The 24,139-nt window shown below is 40.6% G+C and overlaps 1 protein-coding gene across 1 annotated transcript in view; it reads right to left on the minus strand.

Moving 5' to 3' along the window:
- SIM2 (SIM bHLH transcription factor 2) overlaps positions 1-24,139 on the minus strand; it is a 168,949-nt gene that overhangs the window by 15,868 nt on the left and 128,942 nt on the right. The window contains exons 5-9 of the mRNA XM_089677922.1: positions 16,262-16,347; positions 11,479-11,678; positions 9,097-9,203; positions 6,409-6,556; positions 685-853 (exon numbers count right to left, since the gene is read on the minus strand). Of these exons, the coding sequence (XP_089534048.1) occupies positions 685-853; positions 6,409-6,556; positions 9,097-9,203; positions 11,479-11,678; positions 16,262-16,347 (710 nt within the window). The remainder of the gene's footprint in view (positions 1-684; positions 854-6,408; positions 6,557-9,096; positions 9,204-11,478; positions 11,679-16,261; positions 16,348-24,139) is intronic.

Consider the following 24,139-nt stretch of genomic DNA (forward strand, 5'->3'; position numbering starts at 1 on the left):
ACACACCCCCTTGGAAAAAAATAACTGAATCAATCGCTTCCTGTAATCATAAATAAGTTTCTTACACCTCTTTACTGGAATTTTGGAGCACTCTTCTTTTGCCAACTGCTCCAGGTCTCTCAGATTGGAAGGGTTCCGTTTCCCAACTGCTGTTTTGAGATCTCTCCACAGGTGCTCTATGGGATTGAGATCTGGACTCATTGCTGGCCAGTTCAGTACTTTCCAGCGCTTTGTCTGATACCATTTCTTGGTGCTTTTTGACGTGTGCTTTGGGTCATTGTCCTGCTGTAAGACCCATGACCTCTGATGGAGACCCAACTTTCTAACACTGGGCCCTACATTGCACCCCAGAATTCTCTGGTAGTCTTCAGATTTCATAGTGCCATTAATACTGATCATTTGATTAAATATACAATTGCATTGGTTTGTGTTTTTTTGTATTATTAAGTATGACATTTAAGGTTTATGACTTTACTTTGTTTTGCACTGTGCAAGAAAAACCTTTTGCTGAGGGAATAAATAACTTTAAAACTTCCCTTTGCACCAAACCTGGCGGAAAACCCAGCAAGTTGTTCAGTAGCTGATAGCCCATGCCAAATGAACCATTTCAGCAGCTAATGAACCATCCAATTGTGCTTCTACCCACCCAGTGAATCAGGAACGTCTACTGACAGTCCTCCATACCTGTGGGTAGGGGTTTGATCTTGGCTGTTTTGGTTTGACTTTTGCAGCTTTCAGCTTGGTTGGCTTCCTTGCTTCCTGCGAGGTAGTGACTGAATTCCGGCATGGAAACGGAGCTTTGGAAACAGTCATTTGCTCCAGAGAGAGCTGCAGTTCCTTGTACTCTATATCTCTGTGTATGAGAGAGAAAAATTGATAATGTTTACCAAGTGTCATCAAAAAACATCATCATTTTCACACAATGGTGGAACAGAAGTCCACCAACCAGCCGCCGATGTTCCAGGAAAGTATAGAAACTACCATTTTGGAACTGTGGGATGCTGGGTATAACCCATTAACAAGTTGTAAGGATCAACATCATAGGCAATTTATATTTTATCACAAGAGTGCCCTTGTTATTTTTTGGTTAAATCTCTTTTTTAAGCTTTGCATGAAACATTGTCCAACAAAATCTCACAATGGGACAAGATGAAACCAGTAAGATACACCAATTACCATACTAAAAACTAAATAAAAAATAACAGGAAAAATAAATAATAATGAGTGAAAATGAAGGTGCATGGCTCGAGCACAAATACTGAAAATACACAGGAGCATTAATACCCATTTGAGTACCCATGTCACCCAAAATAGTGCCTTGAGGACTTTATGAATCTAGTGGAGTGGCTGCTGAGGGGTTATCTAGCCAACAGGACCAGACTTATAAATGTATAATGGTAACCTCTATTGAAATAAGTATTTTGATACAGGGGCAAATTGGAATCAACCAACTGCATCCAAAATCGGACTGAGGGAGGGGGAGACTTCTTCCAACAACATGTAATGGTTTTCCGAGCATAAAAAAATCAGTAGGCTTAAAAGAGTGTGAGCTAATTCTTCTACTAGGCCTAGCAGATAGAACCTAGGTGGTAAAGGAATGGGGATATGCACCACAAAGGCAAGAACAGCAAGAATACTTTGTCAGTACGTGGCAATAATACCCTTGTTATTTAATTCAAAGGGTTTTTTTCATCTTTTCTAAAATAATAAATAACATCAAATCTAACAATTTGTATAATTCTCTTATGCAACACAGTTTGGTTTCATCAGTCTTTTTTTTTTTTGTTACAAAAACATGCAATCCTCCTCAGAGGCACAAGGTGGATAGTATCTTCAAATCAAGATGGCCAAAAGTATCCAGGCACACTGCCATATTGATACCACTTTGCCGGATTTGGGTATATGCACCAAGATGGGGGGTCTTCAAAAAATGGGCCCTGCTCTCAAACATCGGTTTGATGCTAGTAGGCATCAGGCACTTCCCCAATGTGCAGTGCCAGATGAGTTGCGGAAATGGTGGGAAGGTCTTGTGAACTTACTTCCAGTGAAAGGTAGAAAGTTGCTACAATAAAGGGGTCAGTTTGACTACCTTTAGACTCCTTTCACATGGGAAAGACTCCGTTTTGATCAGCAGGGGATTTGTCCACTGATCCCCTACTTATCAGAGAAGAGTGGGCAGTTTATGCGAGCAGAAACAAAGACTACTCTTTGGGCAGTCGGGTGTAAACGGACTTTCCATTTACACCTTACTGCCCTCCAATCCAAGTGCATTTACGCTTGCTGGGGTGAATAGACTGTGCGATCAAGTTCACCTGAAAAACTGACTTGATTGGACCCCTTGGGAAGATTTTTTTTTAACTTCCTGTCCTATAGACACAACAGAAAGTGAGAAGAAATCTCGCCAAAGTTAACCTCTCTTAGTTGTCAGCCCAGCAAATGTCCCCATGGGAAGATTTCCCCACTGTTCTTCTATTCCATAACTTTTTGTCCCAATACCAATAGTTACAGGAGAGACTGAGAAGATAAAGCTGACTATACTCATACAGATTTTGCCGTTCTGCCTGTAAACTGAGCAAAAAAAAAATCTAAGAGAATCTTCCATCCAGCTGTATAAGATGGATGAAGAAATCTCCCACTGCATCTATAGTAATCTAACAGACAGCCCTATGTGCCAACATTTGATTGGATGCCAGTGCTGTTTGGTCAACATTTTTACAAGGATGTTGGGTGGGAGTTGGATGACAGGGCCACCTGCTGAACAAATTTTGCCTGGCCAGCTTAACGGCCTGTGTCAACAGGCTTTGGGGTTGTGCCAATGACATCAGTTTTCACCATCCTCCTGATTGGCTCTTCATGTCAGACACTTCTTCATTTACAGAATCCATTGACAGGTGCATTTGACCTACAGTTGAACTTCTTCTGATCTGCTTGATTTGTATGCTGAACCCCTGATTTACTCTAAATGATCAAAGCCAGTTTAATGCAGTAGTCTTGCCTCATTTTGTACAGCATACAAACATACATATTTATATATCATCGGTGATTGTCATTGGTCTACCTATACAGAAAGGGTCTATGCAGAGGCATCTGATGATGCCATCGGAAAACATGATGGTCTCAATGTGACATGACTGGAAAAATAGGATATTAAAGTGATTGTAACGGCTGGGCTCGGTGGGGTGGATGGGCCAGGAGAACAAGCGGGGGACCCAAGAAGAGGAGGATCGGGGCTGTTCTATGAAAAATCATATCTCAGAGCAGGTAAGTATGACATATTTGTTATTTTTTTTAACTAAGCCTTTAATATAACTTTAAGTCAATAAGGAGAGCCATACCAAATGTATAGTCCAGAAAGGATTTTATTTCCTCATGGAAGTTGAAAAGGACAATCTATCACATTTCAGGGACTTCAAAAGGCTCCCTTCACAGACATTTCAGTGACTTATATAAATACAGGGGTTCTGTCAAAACCAGCTGCAAGAACTGAGCAAAGCAAATAAGTTCATCTTAATATTGGATACTTTTTTTGTACTGAATTCAGAACCCCAGTATTTAAACAAGTTTCCAAATCCTTGATAAAGGGGGGCCTTTTGGTGCCCAAAATGCATTGGTGTTATGGTGCCCCTTGGCAAGTGACATGGGCTCACCAAAAGTGCAGCGCCTAAGTACCAGTTGGTCTTCACCAGAGTTCCTTATGGTGGAGGTTGACTGGAAACTCTAGTGGTTCCTAGTTTTCTTTGCTGCAAACTGGCACCAAGTCACATCCCCCCAGGATCACCCCAAAACCCTTTCTGGAACAGAAGGGCTACAATGTGGAGGCTGTTCAAGTGGTAGACAAGAAAGTAGTTACGTCCATGTAAAGGTCATAGCAGGAGGCAGGCAAGAGAGTAGTCAGGTCCAGGCAGGGGTCTTGGCACAGTAGTCAAGTCAGTCTGGGTCAGCAACAAACAGGCAACTGGTTAGAAAGTATTATAGTGCTTTTGCTCTCAAGTAGCTCACGATAATACACAGCACCAGCCACTTCAAAGGCTGGTGCTTAAAGATTCTTTTGGTCAATGGACATGTCCAAAGTTGTTACTGGGAACTCTGGAAGTCTAGAAGGTAGTGGATGTCCTATAAATCCTGGAAATCCAGGTAGGGATCCTTGAAGGAGTTCTGGAAGACCCAGCAGGGATCTTGTGATGAATCATAAAAGACACAGCAGCGATCCTTAAAGACCCAGCATAAATCTAGCGATTGCTTGAACAGTTGCCTTGTCCTTTTTGACTTTAAAATAAAATATTTTCTGTCTCTCTTTCTCTTTCAATTATCCCATGGCCTACACCTAAGGCACCCATAGGCCCCTTGCCTGTATACAAGCCACCTAGCCAAAGATATTTTACTCTTCTATAAAAAATTATGGGCTACCAATCAAAAGTGCCTGTTACCCACATCCTTATAATTAGGACCATGGCACTGTATTGGACTTATCACTGTTGAATTGCACTGCTTTTTCCCTTATATTGCAGTCAGGGTATTTCTTGCAAAGATCTTTTGTCTGTTAACCAACAAAATATATTAAATTAAAAGACAGACATGACAAACTTATGAACTGTGGATTTTACTGCCTTTATTTCCCAGCTGGTATTTGTGTGGTTGGCCTAGATCTTGGTAGCTTCAGTGTTTGCAGCAAGCTAGTATGTTTTAAATTAAGCTCTTAGACCCTAGTGTAAGTGTAGTAATTTCCAGGTGAGTCATCTGATTACTCCATTTCTATAACATTGTAATTGTCTGTGATTTCATAATTATGGATTGATTGCACTGTTTATTTGATACACCACAGTGCTCTGGAGTATGTGTTTAGGTTTTTTTTTTTTTAGTTGCTTTTAGAACATTAAAGAAGGACTCCAAGGACATTGTATTTAAAGGCACAGAAGACCATTACACCAATTTCTAATTTTGATGAGTAATTTTTTTCAAAGTGTGAAGAAATACCCTCTTACAACAGCCATAGCTAAACATTTTTTTTTCATTATGCCAGGGAGCTAAACAAAAAAAGCAAACAGATTCCTCCATCCACACAATTGAGGTGGATAGAGGAATCCTCTCCGCTGAGACATTGTATTCTGACAGTGTGACTCCTCCATTGTCAGAATATACTGATCAACGGCTGTCCATCGGCTGCAGCTACTGATTGAGAAGAATTTTCCAACAAGCCCTTCTTGTCTACTGTTGAGTAGGAACAGGCACACATAACTGACACTGTCAAATGTCGATCCATCTATAGCCAGCTTTAGACAATTGACAGCAGAACTGGTATCCTTATGGGAAGATGCTTCCTTTATTCCTGTTCTGGTGGCAACTGTAGAATTTTGAATTTTCCATCACTTTCTGTCCTAATAATAATGGTCATCAGCACAAATAGAGTGGTTGAATCTCTTCAGTGGGGACACAGACAGCAGAGTAAACCTGAGAGAGGTTCTAACCATTCCTTGTTCTAACCAAAATGAGCAAAAAAAGGTTTAGCTTTAGATACACTTTGAGGGTCCCTGTCACATTTGTATGTTAATACATGCTATACTATACACGTCAACGTGTGCTACTAGAACACATGGCAAAGCATCTGCTCTATTTGTGGTGCTTTCCAGTGCCATACATTGTAAATGGCACCCCTATACACAATACAGTAGAGTGCAATGGACTGTGTTTGAAAAAAAAAAAAGGTCATATATGTTTTCTTATCCATTGTGGTGCATTGGCGACCCATTCATAATGGATGTTCTACCGTAGCTAATGCGTACCATAAGATACGGTATCGCTTGTGCATTCGTGCATGCCTAATTGTGAATGGGCTCTATAGCTAGGATATAAAAGGAACCTTCAAAACATATTACCAATATGTCTTGCTATTCCAAAGGTGGGTGCCATGTTTAATAAATAGTGAATGAGATGGAACAGCAAGAAAGAGCTGGTTTGGATATTTTGAAAACTTGGCCAAATTTTCTTTTAGCCATGGCTGTGGTATGGGTGGTTCATCTTTGCTGGAGGAAAGGAAAAAGTTTCACATGATTGGTAAAAACTGATGCTAGAGTACACAGTTCTGCATAGATACTTTTCACCTGTGCAGACTACTAAACATGAGAAAAGAAAGATGATTGTATGTTTCTTATCATTTAAAGATCCTTCTGACTATCCTCAACATCCTCTGCACCCCCTTCACCCTACAGATCTCTTGCTGAATTTAGGCACAATATCCAGTGGTGGGCAGAAGTGGGAAACAAAATGAGAAAAAAATGACCATAGTTTTTGAATTAGGTGGCTTGGTGCCTTCCCCTCATTCCTGCTGCCCTATGCACTGTCCCACAAGAGTCATTGGGGTACAGTCCTGGGTATAGGTACATTCATAGGGACATATGTATTGGCACTCACGTAAGGACATAGTTGACGCTCACAATGCAGTGAGGCCTTGAAGACCGGCTGTTGTGGACAATGGTGGCATAGCTTTGCACCCACACCCATCCTCCATGCTTGGAGAGAAGCCTGTAGTACTTTGTGGTGACCTGGCCTTTCACTAGCACTGCAAATGAAAAAACAAAACAACATAATCACTGACATAAATCAGTTCAAGGGAACAATCTTTTTCAATGTGTGCCAAGAGAGACAATTTGCAGGCTAAGTGGAAGGCAGACATTATGTAATAGTTGAATATTATTGCATTTGTCCGTGAAGCATGCCTCTCAACTTTTTGAGTTGACAAAGAGGAACACATTGTAGCACAAAGTAAGTAGGCAAATTACATATTCCATTTTATACAAATCATGAAAAGTCCATAGAGTAAATGCTGGGAAAAAAAAACCCTTGCAGCGGGGTTCCCCAAGCATTGTAGAGGTCAATTGCTTATTTTGTCTAGGGGAATGGAAATAGCAACTATACTTACCATACACCTCACACCCCTGGAAGCTGACTCTTCTTCTTTCTTCCACACTCCTGGCTGTGGTTGAACCTTTGGCGTCCTCACTTATAATACAGGACTAGAAGCCTGTGCTGATGCCAAGGAGCCTGCAACCAACAGAGTGGCAAAGAAAAGGGACTTTGGAGGAGCAGTTGTTCAACTGGGGGGAAGCCTGTGGGGGGAGCCCCGCTGCAAGGGTCATTTTTTCCCCAGAGTTTGGCATGAAATCCGCAAGTGTTTTTTTCATCACTACTTTTCCTTTAGCGGCTTTCCAAAATAACAAATACAATAGCTTAGAGCCAGGGGCGGACTGACAACTCATGGGGCCCCCGGGCATTTGGGGATCATGGGGCCCCTCTGTCCTTGCCCATACTCAAAGCACACCCAAGAAAAGCCTATAAAAGGTACCAGAGACATTTTATGGCGCCCCCTATTGACCCCGGGCCCTCGGGCAGTGCCCGAGTGCTTGAATGGTCAGTCCGCCCCTGCTTAGAGCACAGAGGAGGACAGAACTGTTCCACCAGATCCTGCTCTTCTCTGTGCAGCCATGGAAAGGATTGTCTCTGCCCTCCCCCAGACTCAGCAGTTGGCAAAACAGAGGAAGACAAAACTCCTCCTAAAGATCCTGCACCTCTCTGTGCAGCTGCAGAACTCCCTTGTCTCAGCCTTCCTTGGTCTCAGCATTTAGCAGACTCCAGGAGCTGACTCAAGCCCCCAGCTTTTTCCCTGCAGCAGCACAAGGTAAGGGGGTGCACTGTGATGTAAGGGAGGATGGGGGGACACTTGACTTCTGATAGGGAGGAGGGGAGGGGGCTCTTACCATCTCGGCTCTTTTGACATAAGGGGGGTGAATTTGAGTTTGGAGGTTAGATGACACTAAAACTTGTTTTTCTTTTTTTTAAATAACAAACATGTTATACTTACCTGCTCTGTGCAGTAATTTTGCATAGAGCAGCCCTGATCCTCTTTTTTTTCTGGTCCCCTATGGCGTTCCTGGCTCCTCCCCCTGGAGCAGTGCCTCTAGAGAAAGCTGCTCGCCCTGGGGGAACTTCTGCGTGCTCGTTCTTGAGCTGCTGCTTCCATAAGATACATAGAGCCACGGCTCAACTCCTTCCCCTGCTCTCTCCTCACCTGCTCACTTGCCAATGGGCTCCTGTTGCTATTTCAGCTAATGAGGGGGAGTCCCCAGACATCAGAGGCTGTTGAGAATGTCAAAGAATTGGAGAGGGCTCAGGTAAGGATTGGGGAGGGGCTGGGGGGGTCGCTGCACACAGAAGGTTTTTTACATTCATGCATAGAATGCATGAAGGTAACAATCCTTAAGCCTTTAGAACCACTTTAATGTGAGAAAACACTTCTTATAGGTAAATACATTTTTTATAGCAGTGTATATCAGGGGCGGACTGACCATTTGGAAACTCGGGCACTGCCCGAGGGCCTGGGGTCAGTAGGGGGCCCCATGAGATGCCCCTGGTACCTTTTTCATAGGCTTTTTTGAGTTTGGGCAAGAGCACAGGGGCCCCATGATCCCCTATTGCCCGGGGGCCCCATGAGTTGTCAGTCCACCCCTGGTGTATATACATCAGATCATAAAAACTGGCAACTGAGGAGGGACCAAGGGATTTGGTTCTAAATGAAGGACTGACTTTCCAAAAGAAGGACAGAGGAAGAGTGTGGACCTCCTTAGAGGGGCTCACGAAGTGATGCCGTGGCCTGACAGAAACCGAGACCATGAGTTTGAACTAATATTGCATATAGCAGCCCCCCTCTCTATCATTATCCTTGGACTGGACCAGTGATGAAGCAAACAAAAAAAAATACTCAAGACACAAATGGTTAAACACTAGCAAGCCCTGATGAGGGGTTGTTAAACACCTGAAATGTGTTTGACTTCACATGTTTTAATTCTGGGGCTTTCCTCTTTGTACAGCTAAGTATTTTTTTGTGTTTGGAGCCGACCTTGGGCAAACACTCCTACAAGAGCCACCTAAACTACCCCAACACTACTCAAGACTTGTGAATACCCACTATAATATGAATCCAGCACCCCACACCCTTTACTACTAGCAATAAAAATCCATCAGGAAACACTTCACTCTATCCAAAGCAAAATAAAATGGCTTGGGAGCTTTAATGAATATATTGTAATGTAAATTGATACTAACAGAGGTGGTGCGCATAGCGTAGATGGAACACATCACAACCGTGTACGTGGTGGTACAGTGTTTTCTCTATGAGATCTTGAGGCTCATAACCAGTTAAATCAGCTACTCTGCAAAGAAAGAAAAAAGACAAATGACTAATATTATATTAGATCTCCTACCAATATAACTTTTATTGATCCAGCCACATCTGGACTTTCTGGATGCAGAGCGCACATCCTGGAATGGACATGCACAATAAACATAACTTTCATTTTTTACAAACTTTGGATAGGAGGGTCTGGAAGCCAAGCACTGATTGCATCCATTGGATGCAGTGTATTCAGGCAATTATTACTGATAGTAAAATAAATAAGGACAACTCTGCCAGCTGGAACTTTGCAAGAATCATCCGTTTCTAAGCACAGGAAACACTAGAATGTAGAGTATTTTGGCCCTGGGGACATAAACTATATTTAAAATAAAATAATGAAAACAGTATTGTAAAAATCATAACCAGAATCACTTTGAAGGTTGAAAAAAAATCAACATCCTAATTACACATATTTTTTTAAAATAAGAATTAGTTAAAATGGATGAATTCCAGGAATAATTATTTTATGCCTAGTTACATTGGTCCAGTTAATCCATTCTATTTACTTTCCCATTGGGATTTTAATGCAGCCAAATAGAGAGAAATTTTTAATATATTAAATTACAAAAAACTTTTTTTGATACAAAGTGTAGAAACACAACACATCAAAACACAAAAGTTCTAGTTGAGTACCCAACTATGATGTCATACATGCTGGTACCCCCTATATCCTAGGCAGATTCATTTTCTCTTTGTATTGCACTACCATCGTTTCTGACCCCTGATGAAGATTTGCATTTGGTTAATTGAAACACGTTTGGGCTTCCTCAGCAAGATATGATTGTTAAAAAAAATTCCTACTGTAAAACGTATTGTATATACCTTCCTGCCTAAGATATAGGGGTATCAGCATGAATCACATCATAGTTTGGTACTCTACCAGAGCTTTTGTGCTTTTAAGATGTGGTGTGTTTTAACACTTTGTATCAAAAAGTGTTTTGGAATTTTATATATTAAAAAATTATATCTATCTGGCTGCATTAAAGTTCCAATGGGAGAGTAAATAGAACAGATTGACTAAAATTAGGGATACAGCAGTACTCTGCTCTATATTTCATATATGTCCCTTTTTGATTTACATTGGTCCAGTTTGGACTAATGTATTTATGCATATACCATACCTGGCTGATGCCCTTAGAAGCTGGAAATCACTGAAGTAGACACTGCTCCTCCTCTCCACCTTGTCCAATCAGAGAACACTGCATTAATTGAGTAAATGCAAGCATTCTCTGAATGGTGCTCACGCCAAGCGGCTGACCTCCTGTTGTCAGTATGTTTCAGGCCCGCTGCTCGACACTTGACCCAGAAGCAAGTGGGGATCACCTCAGTAGCGGTGTCTACTTCAGAGATTTCCAGCTTCCAGGATCATTATCCAGGTTTGGTATATGTATAGTTAACTATGTATAAAATATCCATGAACAAACTACACTCACTAACTTGTTATCAAGTATGTAAAATGCACACCCAGGCAGAAAACAATTCTAGCACATAAATTCAAATCATAACCAGAACATAAAATGGATAATTTGTTATATTAGAACAATGACTCCTTAAGAAAAGTCAATAAAAACATGAATAATTTATATGAAGGCAGAGTCAGCAGTCTCTCCTCCATGCATCCAGCAGAACATGTAAGAACATGTAGCATGTATAAAATATCCATACCCAGAATTTTTCTTTAAAGAGTTGGTCTACCCAAAATTGATACTAATTTATGCCATAATTTAGGAATCTGTTCCTGTCCACTTGGAAGATTTGGATGCTCCTGTCCAGCTTTGTTTTCCATTTCTTCCTCTAACATTCTCCATAATGTAAAATAATTAAAAATTCCAGAAGTGGTGTTGGAAATCCTTTATTATTACAACAGCAGGTGAACAGATTTGGGAGTGCAGAGATCTGAACAAGAGTCCCCATGGAAATTGAGAAACAGGTGGTTTAACTCTCCATCTTCTACCAAAAGGTTTGCATGTACACAATCAGCACAAAAATTGTTTCTCCTTGCTACCATTTACATAACCATGCAACAATGTCAGGCAAATGTTCAAAAAATCCAGCCAATCAAAGTTGGGGCAGATATAAATCAGTTTTCAGCTTAGGAAGCACTTGTTCACATCCCGAAAATTCTAGAAAATTGAACATCAATGCCAAATGTATTCATGTTCACTGACTTTTATCTTGGTTCTAGAACCACCTAAAATGGTCAGATTCTATTGATTGCTAAGTGTTCCAGCCTTAGTAAACAAACAGCTTACCTGGAGTCCAGGAAAATGAGTTTCAGGTCCAGACTTGCTCTGAACATAAACATGTTACTGTGGAGTTTGATCTCTGTGATGGCACTCGGCGGTAAAGACTGACCCACAGCCACTAGCCCTACAATTTGATAGCAGGAGTCATATAAAGATATGTCCAGCATATACTGCCTTATTTTCAGATACCCACTGCAGTGAATGACCTGTCGTATAAAGATAAAACACATCACATATATACTAATCAAACCACACAGAACATAAGCACTTATTACCAGGGTCTGGACCCAATACTGGGGCTCATGTGTAAGCACTGGATGAAGGGTAAGTATACCTGCTTCCCATAATAACTATCCAGTTCTAAAGATTTTGACTTCACCAATTGCATCTGTTGCTAACCAATTATCATACCAGGAAGAATACCTTGTCAAGCCTAAGAAATAAATTGATCACATTAGAAAAATAAAAAAAAATTATCATTTACCAATTATTCACCTTTGCCCAACTCTATGCCTGACCTCCTAACTCTAACCCTAAAGCTCAGACAAACTGTATACAACCACAGAGATAAACACTATCATGGCTATACTAGCATCAAAAAATAGCATGACAATGAAAATGCTGAGTAAAAAAAGCTTTGCAGCCTATTTAAAACGGTAGATGTTTCATTTTTTGATCCAATGTTTAAGAGGTCAGTTGGGAAGTGTACCTCTTGCCCTTATGTTTGAAACTAGTACCTTTTTGGAGGTTGCTTTAATGACCATTTTAGGTTTTCTGTTGGAAATGAAATATTAGAATACATATGTGTCTGAAGATTACAATATATTTCATAACTTCTCTAATCTATCACAGTGGTCTTGAAGTGGAGTAAATCTGTGAAACGCGTCGCTCTGTGATTATAGTATGTTCTAATATCTGTGTTCATACTCATGCCACTCATATTTATGAATTTATGAGGTTTTTAAACCAATTACAGTACATCAATATTGTGTATTCTAATACATCTTGAAATAACATTTTGTCATTTTATATATATATATATATATATATATATATATATATGCACAGGTGAGTGAAACTCGAAAAATTTGAATATCGTGTAAAAGTTAATTTATTTCAGTGCAGCAACTTAAAAGGTGAAACTAATATATGAGATAGACTCATTACATGCAAAGCAAGATAGTTCAAGCCGTGATTTTTCATAATTGTGATGATTATGGCTTACAGCTCATGAAAACCCCAAATCCACAATCTCAGAAAATGAGAATATTGTGAAAAGGTGCAATATTCTCGGCTCAAAGTGTCCCACTCTAATCAGCTAATTAAGCCATAACACCTGCAAAGGGTTCCTGAGCCTTTAAATGGTCTCTCAGTCTGGTTCAGTAGGAATCACAATCATGGGAAAGACTGCTGACCTGACAGGTGTGCAGAAAACCATCATTGACACCCTCTATAAGGAGGGAAAGCCTCAAAATGTAATTGCAAAAGAAGTTGGATGTTCCCAAAGTGCTATATCAAAGCACATTAATAGAAAGTTATGTGGAAGGGAAAAGTGTGGAAGAAAAAGGTTCACAAGCATCAGGGATGACCGCAGCCTGAAGAGGATTGTCAGGAAAAGGCCATTCAAAAGTGTTGGGGACTTTCACAAGGAGTGGACTGAGGCTGGAGTCAGTGCATCAAGAGCCACCACACACAGACGGATCCTGGACATGGGCTTCAAATGTCGTATTCCTCTTGTCAAGCCGCTCCTGAACAACAAACAACATCAGAAGCATCTTACCTGGGCTAAAGAAAAACAGACCTGGTCTGTTGCTCAGTGGACCAAAGTCCTCTTTTCTGATGAGAGCAACTTTTGCTTCTTATTTGGAAACCAAGGACCCCGAGTATGGAGGAAGAATGGAGAGGCACACACTGCAAGATGCTTGAGGTCCAGTGTGAAGTTTCCACAGTCTGTGTTGATTTGGGGAGCCATGTCATCTGCTGGTGTTGGTCCACTGTGCTTCATTAAGTCCAGGGTCAACGCAGCCGTCTACCAGGAGATTTTGGAGCACTTCATGCTTCCTTCCGCAGACGAGCTTTATGGGGATGCTGACTTCATTTTCCAGCAGGACTTGACACCTGCCCACACCGCCAAAAGCACCAAAACCTGGTTCAATGACCATGGGATTACTGTGCTTGATTGGCCAGCAAACTCACCTGACCTGAACCCCATAGAGAATCTATGGGGCATTGCCAAGAGAAAGATGAGAGACATGAGACCGAACAATGCAGAAGAGCTGAAGGCCGCTATTGAAGCATCCTGGTCTTCCATAACACCTCAGCAGTGCCACAGGCTGATAGCTTCCATGCCATGCCGCATTGAGGAAGTAATTGCTGCAAAAAGGGCCCAAACCAAGTACTGAGTACATATGCTTGCTTATACTTTTCAGAGGTCCGATATTGTTCTATGTACAATCCTTGTTTTATTGATTGCATGTAATATTCTCATTTACTGAGATTGTGGATTTGGGGTTTTCATGAGCTGTAAGCCATAATCATCACAATTATGACAAATCACGGCTTGAACTATCTTGCTTTGCATGTAATGAGTCTATCTCATATATTAGTTTCACCTTTTAAGTTGCATTACTGAAATAAATGAACTTTTGCACGATATTCTAATTTTTCGAGTTTCACCTGTATATATATATATTTATTTATTTTTTATTTTCAGCTCCTAGATACAACGTAATTTTTGAGTGCTTTGTTTAAAGTCCTCTTTTCTATAGTTCATTCTTTTGATGTCATTATGGGATGATAGCATTGTAAGTCAATTAGATGTGTGTCACTCCAATTCACTAGAATGAGCCAAATTATTGGCGCATTAGAGATTGCATATGGATTGCACCAAAATGAAATGATCGTAATTTGTCAGGTGTTCACTTTCATTCTATTGTTTTTTTTATTTTTTATTCTATTCTTTTTGTTTGTTATTGGCAGCTTGGTATGGAAAAATGGTAAGGCCATAACGGCCTGGGCCTACGGCATCCACATTTTAGGGGTGCAGACTCTTGTTTTGTAATGGCCCTGTATTCTTTCCTAAATCAACATGCACATTTGAAACTGTTAGAAAATTATATTTCATTATATGCAGATGAAGGTTTATTTATGCAAAAGTATGTAATCTATTCTCAAGAATCTGTCGTGAATTGGCATAATTTTTTTGTTTGATATAATGGCAGAATTGGCATACTGGCATAACGATTTATTGGCAAAGTGATTTATTTGCGTAAATTACTAATTGCCTATGTTTCCAAACACCCCATTAACAACACCAAAATCTGACAAACCACACCCACTCTTCAGATACTTCTTTTTATGCTCCAAGAAGACCAAATGGATGTAAAGATAAGTGCAGGTTTCTACTAAAGGGAAGTCAATTACCTAAAGTACACTGTACATTATTTGTTAATTTTTAGGTATAAGGAAAAATTTCAAGCCTCACAAATCATTGCATGCATATTTGATCATTGAAGTTTATCTAAACTCAAATACAACATTGATATGTGTTGCAGCTAATTATTTAGATGTGATGGCTGCATTAGTTTTTTTTTTTTTTTTTCTCCACCACCAGGCAACACCTGCATATGTAAGTGAGATTTGTTTTAATTTGAACTTCGAGAACATTTGTTGCATAACTGTGTGTGACTATGTACATACCCCATGCAGCTTGGTGAACTGACACCAAGAAAATGAAATTGCATTATGGGCATATGTACATGGAATTTTGTTCATTTCAAAACTGCCTCTATCCCTATACAATTAGACTGTATGCAAAGCAGTTTAAAGCAGGAAGTCGACTGCAAGTCAGAAGGAGGTCAGCTGCAGATCAGAAGAAGGTCAATGGCAGGTCAGAAGGACATCATTTGCAGAGCAATAAGTTGACTGCCGGACAGAAGGAGGTCAACTGCAAGTCAGAAGCAGGTCAGCTGCAGGTCAGAGAAAGGTCAACTGCAAGTCATAAGGAGGTCATCTGCAGAGCAGAAAGTCAACTACAAGACAGAAGGAGATCAACTGAAGTTTAGAATACAGGCAACTTCAGTCCAGAGGGAGTTCAACCTCAAGTAATAAGGAAGTCAACTTCAGGTCAGAAGAAGGTCAATTGTAGATTGGATGGAGGTCCACTGAAAGTCAGAATAAGGGCAACTACGGGACAAAAGGAGATCAATTTTAGGTAAGAAGGAGGTCAACATTAGGTCAGAAGGAGGTCAACTGTAGTAGAGAAGAATGTCATCTTCAAGTCAGAAAAAGATCAACTGCAGAAGAGAAGAATGTCAACTTCAGGTCAGAAGAAGGTCAACTGTTGGAGAGAAGGAGGTACACTTCAAGTCAGATAGAGGTCAACTTCAGGTGAAAAGAATGGCAACTTTAGATCAAATAACAGGTCAACTGCAGATCAAATGCACCTGTCAATAAGCCTACTCTCAATTTACCAACAGCTATGAGGTTCCAGGGCCATTCTGATGGGATATTAAAATGAACCAATTGTTTAGCCACCCACTCTTTCACTTGGTAAATCTAAAGGGGATTGTACATTCAGATTTAACACATAAAGCTAGCTTTATTTCAATAACCTCTCCATTGCCTCACTGCAACCCATTCAGGCTGAGTTTTGAATATTCTTTAGCTGCTGTTTTCCAGAGAAAGATTAATTTGGATTGGTTGATATGAGGCAATAGAACGAGCGCCTTTGACACACAGTGAAAAAAACTCAGCAGTGTCTCCACAATGATCTAAGTACATTGCTTACCTTGTATCCACTACATGTCAGACCTGCGTTCCGTTTGGCCAACACACATTTCATCCGGAGAAAGAATGACCTTTCTATTTCACATTCTGAAAAAGATGTATTCAGATGGCAGATTAGCTTTTGTTCTTTAAAAAGTTCCTATAGCTGTGCATTTTAAGGATGACTCTAATGGTTCAAACCAATTTTATTTTTGTAACTGTTTTTATATTTATTGAAAAAAAAATTATATATATATATATATATACAGTGGGGCAAAAAAGTATTTAGTCAGCCACCAACTGTGCAAGTTCTCCCACTTAAAAAGATGAGAGAGGCCTGTAATTGGCATCATAGGTAGACCTCAACTATGAGAAACAAAATGAGAAAAAAAATCCAGACAATCACATTGGCTGATTTGGAAAGAATTTATTTGCAAATTATGGTGGAAAATAAGTATTTGGTCAATATCAAAAGTTCATCTCAATACTTTGTTATATATCCTTTGTTGGCAATGACAGAGGTCAAACGTTTCCTGTCTGTCTTCACAAGGTTGGCACACACTGTTGCTGGTATGTTGGCCCATTCCTCCATGCAGATCTCCTCTAGAGCAGTGATGTTTTGGGGCTGTGGCTGGGCAACACGGACTTTCAACTCCCTCCAAAGGTTTTCTATGGGGTTGAGATCTGGAGACTGGCTAGGCCACTCCAGGACCTTGAAATGCTTCTTACGAAGCCACTCCTTCATTGCCCGGGCGGTATGTTTGGGATCATTGTCATGTTGGAACACCCAGCCACGTTTCATCTTCAATGCCCTTGCTGATGGAAGGAGGTTTGCACTCAAAATCTCACGATACATGACCCCATTCATTCTGTCCTGTACATGGATCAGTTGTCCTGGTCCCTTTGCGGAGAAACAGCCCCAAAGCATGATGTTGCCACCCCCATGCTTCACAGTAGGTATGGTGTTCTTTGGATGCAACTCAGCATTCTCTCTCCTCCAAACACGACGAGTTGTGTTTCTACCAAACAGTTCTATTTTGGTTTCATCTGACCATATGACATTCTCCAAATCCTCTTCTGGATCATCTTAATGCTCTCTAGCAAACTTCAGACGGGCCCGGACATGTACTGGCTTAAGCAGGGAGACATGTCTGGCACTGCAGGATCTGAGTACCTGGCGGCGTAGTGTGTTACTGATGGTAGCCTTTGTTACGTTGGTCCCAGCTCTCTGCAGGTCATTCACTAGGTCCCCCCATGTGGTCCTGGGATTTTTGCTCACCGTTCTTGTGATCATTTTGACCCAACAGGGTGAGATCTTGCGTGGAGCCCCAGATCGAGGGAGATTACCAGTGGTCTTGTATGTCTTCCATTTTCTAATTATTGCTCCCACAGTTGATTTGTTCATACCAAGCTGCTTGCCTATTGCAGATTCAGTCTTCCCAGCCTGGTACAGGTCTACAATTTTGTTTCTGGTGTCCTTCGACAGCTCTTTGGTCTTCACCATAGTGGAGTTTGGAGTGTGACTGGAGGTTGTGGAAAGGTGTTTTTTATACTGATAACAAGTTCAAACAGGTGCTATTGATACAGGTAATGAGTGCAGGACAGAGGAGCCTCTTAAAGAAGAAGGTACAGGTCTGTGAGAGCCAGAAATCTTGCTTGTTTGTAGGTGACCAAATACTTATTTTCCACCATAATTTACAAATAAATTCTTTCCAAATCAGCCAATGTGATTGTCTGGATTTTTTTTCTAATTTTGTCTCTCATAGTTGAGGTCTACCTATGATGCCAATTACAGGCCTCTCTCATCTTTTTAAGTGGGAGAACTTGCACAATTGGTGGCTGACTAAATACTTTTTTGCCCCACTCTATATATATATATATATATATATATATATATATAATAATAATGCAAATGCATTCATGGGTTTTTGGGAGCAACATCACATTTTGACCAATAACCAGCTTGGGGCAAACCTAGTTCTACATGCTCGCTATATAGACGATATATTCATTGTGTGGGATGGGTCGGATACCTTGTCAGAGCAATTTATACAGCATTGCCAATCCAACCCATTTGGCATCGAATTCACCTACTGTATGTGGTAAATGAAGAGAAGCTAGTCTCTTTAGATGTGGAACTCACAGCAGAATCTGATCTGCATATTGTTTCTAAGACCCACTTCAAATCCTCAGTAGGTAATTCTTACCTTCATGCAGACAGCAATCACCATCCCAGATGGATTAAGAATGTTTTCCTGGGACAATACTGGAATATGTGAAGATAGTGATGTTGGCAGAAGATACCAGCTTTTATGCCGACTCAAGACCTTTTGGATCCATCAGCTTGACACCCTGTCTCCCAAGGGCCTCAGTAATGGTTTAAGTATACATACCCTGGTCTAAAGGTATCCATACCCATACTACCCACTACTTTTTTCAGGGCCGTTCTCTTCCCTCTTTGCTGATGCATTCACATGAGGATAGCTTTCCATCTTAGCCCTGGCGGACTACTGTGATGACCCTGCATACCATACACACACATTAGACCACTTTGTATGCACGTGAGGGCATACACATGAGTGTACATGCATTGATGCTACACGCTCCTGTACACAGGCCTACATACGTGCATTTACCCGTACATGTATACACGTTAGTTGAACATGACCAATGGGTTAAGTTTTGATTATCAATACACCTCTTGACCTTGTATACTATTAAGGGGGTTGCGTTTTGTTGTCATGTGATGTTATGTTTGACCACACCCACTGTTGATTTTAATGCAGTTTCACTATATGTCATACAATTATTTAATAACTTTTATTGAAAGTTTTTAATTGTTTTATTCATGTCATAATTTTTTTTTATTATTATTAATTCATCAGTTACTAGTCCATTTAGAGCGATGTTTTCTGTACTGTTTTATTTACACTTGGAGTGACTAATTACCGGTCCCCTATGGCTTTGGATGGATGCCTATGGGATGCTAGCTTCTTTCTTTGTTGCTTAGCACTCTGTGTCAAGTGAGAGGGATGTATCAGGTCTGCCCCTTAGCCTATCGCAGGGCTCAACTCTACATATGGGTGGCACTTCTCCCCAGTGCCCTGAATCCCGCCCCTTCTGCTGACGCAGTTCCGGCTTCCAGAGTTTGCGTTCCACACATCCTAGACCATGTTTTCCATCAACTAGGCATGCGCTCCAGTGGCCAATGCCAAGAATCATCTTTATCAAAATGAAAGGTCTTTCAACAGTGGAAGATGTGATGGGCGCTTATCTAAAGAGAAATATATCCACAATAATGGGTGTTGATTGTGCCCAGAGTGTATAATATATACTGTCTTTCACATTGCGGCCCCCATACCCCAACCATTGAATCATAAGGTTGGTGCATATCTGCTCACATTGGAATTTTGTGTGTGCCACTGGTACAAATTGGAATCTTGTGAAAGAGTCTGTGCACGCATCTGTGGTGATCCACATTGATCTTGTCCGACTAGCAGCACACTATTGCAGTCCATATAAGATGTGCCCCTCTCTTTTCTTGATATGTGTGGTTTTTTTTTTTCAATATACATATATTTAGCTATCATTTGGATACAGATATATAAATACAATTGATATTTCATTTAATATTTTATATATGGTTTTATTTATCATGATTTTTATCATTGATGTTTTATGTGTGCTATTGTGTCCTGAGTCTCAGGTCCATAGGGGCGGATCTGCTCTGATCCTGCCCATTGACCCATCCTTGGAGGGGAGGGTTGGGATGTCCCTTGGTCATTTAAGGGCAAACAGGACACTTGTTAGGTTCAGCTCTGAAGAAGCGAGCCTGACTCCCGAAACGCGCTAGTTTTCCTACCAGACGGATCTGAGATGGGATGGGCCTTCTAAGGCTGTATTTCTTGTATGTGCCTGCTGTTTTCATGCGTTTGTGAGTATGTTTTTGTCTCTTGGCATTTGATTACATTTTATTAAGGTAATGCATGAGGAATTTGCGTCCTCTTATGTGTGTTTTTACTGTTTTCTGGAATTTCCCCGATTTGTGGAGGGCTGCACCCGAGGAAGAATTACACACTGATATATTGTTTGAAGTACTCTGGATTGAGCGCAGGAGTGTTTCTATCAGAATATAATGATACTCACACTGCACAATAGGGAAAAAACAAGGGGGTGCAGCCCATCACTGGTTCACACAAGAGCAGGTTGCATTAGACGCTTGCAGTATTCAGCAGCAGCAAAATTGATTCAGGCAGAACTCCATCCAACAATAACATGGTAAAAAATAAATAGCCAGTTGAAAATATAAACTAACAAATCCAATTTTACTGCAATATTCAGCTTCTATCCAACACCTGTGTTTACACCAATGTATGTGTGTTTCATGTGTTTTTACGTGTCTTTTTTTCAGTGTATTTTACTTGTTTTTTGGTGTTTTTGATGCGTTTTCGTGTATCATGTGTTTTTTTTGTGGGATGAGAGTGGTTGTCTCCTGACAAAAAAAATGCACTGAAAAAAACACACCAAAAATGCATGAAAAGCACAGTACATACATTTTTCATTTGGTTCCATTTTGGACTTCTTTGGACTCAAAAACACATCTTTCCTGCACCTCCTCCATACACACATTGCAGGAAACTGTATAGGACCAATGGTAAATAATTTGTCGTGTATTCTTGTGCTTCTGAAAACATGTGACAGAATACAAAGGTGAACCTAGCCTGAATAAATAGGTTTTTAAGGATCTACTAAAGACAGGCAGAGTAGAAGATAGTCAGACAGATTGAGGTAGAGAGTCCCAGAAGATGGGAGAAGCTCTGGAGAAGACCCAATTTCTCTAATCCCAGGTCATCCTGTGACTGGACAGTGAAAGTAGAAGCTGCACAGTGATGAGCTCATCTCTCTGTCACTCTGTGCTCTCTTCCTAATAGTATGTTTCTTGTCAGCACATGAGCTGACTGACTGCTTGTGCTACTTATCTCTCCTGCTATACAGGAACTACAAGAGGCTAATAACTGGTTAAATTCGGGTACTTATTCAGGTACCTAGTTAAAAAAAATACATTTAGTGATGTAATAATAATTACAAAGCTAGATGAATGTGTGTCTTTATGTCACCATAGAGTTTCATATTTTTATATCATTGTTATGTTATTGAAATACAAGGTTTCTGTGGGTCACAGTCAGGTAAGTATATATATATATATATATATATATATATATATATATATATATATATATATTACAGCACAGTGGCTAAATGGTTAGCACTTCCACCTGGCAGTACTAGGGTCCCTGGTTTGAATCCCAACCGTGGCACCACCTGCCTGGAGTTTGCATGTTCTCCCTGTGCCTGCGTGGGTTTTCTCTGGTTTCCTCCCACACTCCAAAGACATGCTGGTAGGTTAATTGGATCCTGTCTGAATTGGCCGTAGTATGTGTATGTATGAATGTGAGTTAGGGACATTGTACGTCCCTTGAGGGTTAGGGACTGAAGTGAATGTACTATATATATATATATATATATATATATATATATATATAAAGCACTGCATAAATTGACAGTGCTATATAAGTACCTGAAATAAATAAATACACACACTATATTTCCAAAAGTATTGGGACACCCCTCCAAATCATTGGATTCAGGTGTTCCAATCACCTCCGTAGCCACAGGTGCATAAAATCAAGCCCCAAAGGGTCAATAGCTGCCTGCAGAGTCAATAGCTAACCTCCAAACTTGGTGTGGCCTTCAGATTAGCAAGACAATAGCAAAACTTCGGACGCAGTGGTGTAAAGCACGCTGCCACTGGTCTCTAGAGCAGTGGAGACATGTTCTCTGGAGTGATGAATCACGCTTCTCTGTCTGGCAATCCGATGAATGTGTCAGGGTTTGATGGTTGCCAGGAGAACGGTATTTGCCTGACTGCATTGTGCAAAGTTTGGTGAAGGGGAATTATGGTGTGGGGTTGTTTTTCAGGGGTTGAGCTTGGCCCCTTAGTTCCAGTGAAGGGAACTCTTAAGGCATCAGCATACCAAGACATTTTGGACAATTTCATGCTCCCAACTTTGTGGGAAGAGTTTGGGGATGGCCCCTTCCTGTTCCAACATGACTGCACACCAGTGCACAAAGCAAGGTCCATAAAGACATGGAGGAGCCAGTTTGGGGTGGAGGAACTTGACTGGCCTGCACAGAGTCCAGACCTCAACCCGATAGAACACCTTTGGAATGAATTAGAGCAGAGACTGTGAGCCAGGCCTTCTCATCCAACATCAGTGCCTGACCTCACAAATGTGCTTCTGGAAGAATGGTCAAACCTTCCCATAGACACCCTCCTAAACCTTGTGGACGGCCTTCCCAGAAGAGTTGAAGAGTTGAGCGGGGCCAACTCAATATTCAACCCTACGGACTAAGACTGGGATGCCATTAAAGTGAATTCACTCCATCTGGTCTTCCACAGTACACAAAACATGAAAATGCTCTGGGGATGCTATTAAAGTTCATGTGCGTGTAAAGGCAGGCGTCCCAATACGTTTGGCAATATAGTGTGTGTCTATATACAGTATATATATATATATATATATATATATACAGTCAGGCCCATAAATATTGGGACATCGACACAATTCTACCATTTTTGGCTCTATACACCACCACAATGGATTTGAAATGAAACAAACAAGATGTGCTTTAACTGCAGACTGTCCGCTTTAATTTGAGGGTATTTACATCCAAATCAGGTGAACGGTGTAGGAATTACAACATAGTGTATTAGAAACACTATTAAAAAAAAAAGAAATAAACATTGACAGGAATATTCACTGAGTGGATCTGTAAAAGAAATCTGAAAATTGGAAATGACTTCAACTTCTTTAAAGAACTAAAATGACATTTAAATGCATTTTTTTTGCAAAACTCTTGTTTCTCTTTGCTGCAAATCTGGTAAAACTATTTGCAACTAAATGTAATAAGTAGCAGTCCAGTGTCATGTAAATCTTCAGCTATTTGTTTTATCTAGAAAGACTTATTAAATAAGCTTTATGGATTACTTGTAATATAGCGGGGATCATGGCTTCATATGCAACAGAATATGGGTAAGGCTATTTCTGTATTTTGTTACACGTGTGTACGCAGACAAGCCGCCTTTTCACCGTGAACCAGAAGCGACCGGCGGGTGGGAGTTCTCAGTGTTGGAAAATGTTGGGATTAAGAATAATTGTGCCCGCAGAATCCAGGTAATTGCAGGTCTCTGAGTAAATAATAGCGTATCTATTTGCCTTGTCACTTCCAATGCTCTTTTTGAAAGTGGGTTAATGTTGAAATAATAGTCATTTTGGAAGTAATTTCCCGCAGGTTGTAGAGGCCTCTGGTTCATTAGCAAACAACTGCTGTGGGAGCCGGACAATTTCAGTATGTTAACACTCTGTACGTGACGAGCGCAGGCTATGAAAACCTTCTGCTGTATTCTGGCAGTACATGGCACAGACACACTTAAAGTGTATCTAAAGTACGCCCGTTGTGTCACTTCAGCTGAAATATATTGGTACAGACAGCATGCCGACCAGTGCCCAAGTTCTGGATCATGTGGGAGCAAAGGCACCCGGGAGAGCCACACGTGCCGTGTACAGCCCGCCATGCAAGTGAATAGCAACCCTAAACAAAAATTGGTGCAGCGCTGAAAAAATGAATATATAAAAGTGCAATACTCAAAATATTATTAATATGAAGATATTAAATACAAGTGATAACACATTAGTGAATGAAAGCGCTGCAATGAGCGCAATTAAACAAGTGCGACAATGAAAGTCATAAAGCAAAGAAAGTGTTTAAATGATGGTGAGGGTCTGACAAACACCGGTCAGAAAATCGTTCTGCACACGAATCCTGTTGCACAGGTGGT

The sequence above is a fragment of the Staurois parvus genome, unplaced genomic scaffold (genome assembly GCF_062004578.1).
Source record: "Staurois parvus isolate SC_StPar_1 unplaced genomic scaffold, SC_StPar_1.0 ptg000195l, whole genome shotgun sequence".
NCBI classification, from domain to species: Eukaryota; Metazoa; Chordata; class Amphibia; order Anura; family Ranidae; genus Staurois; species Staurois parvus.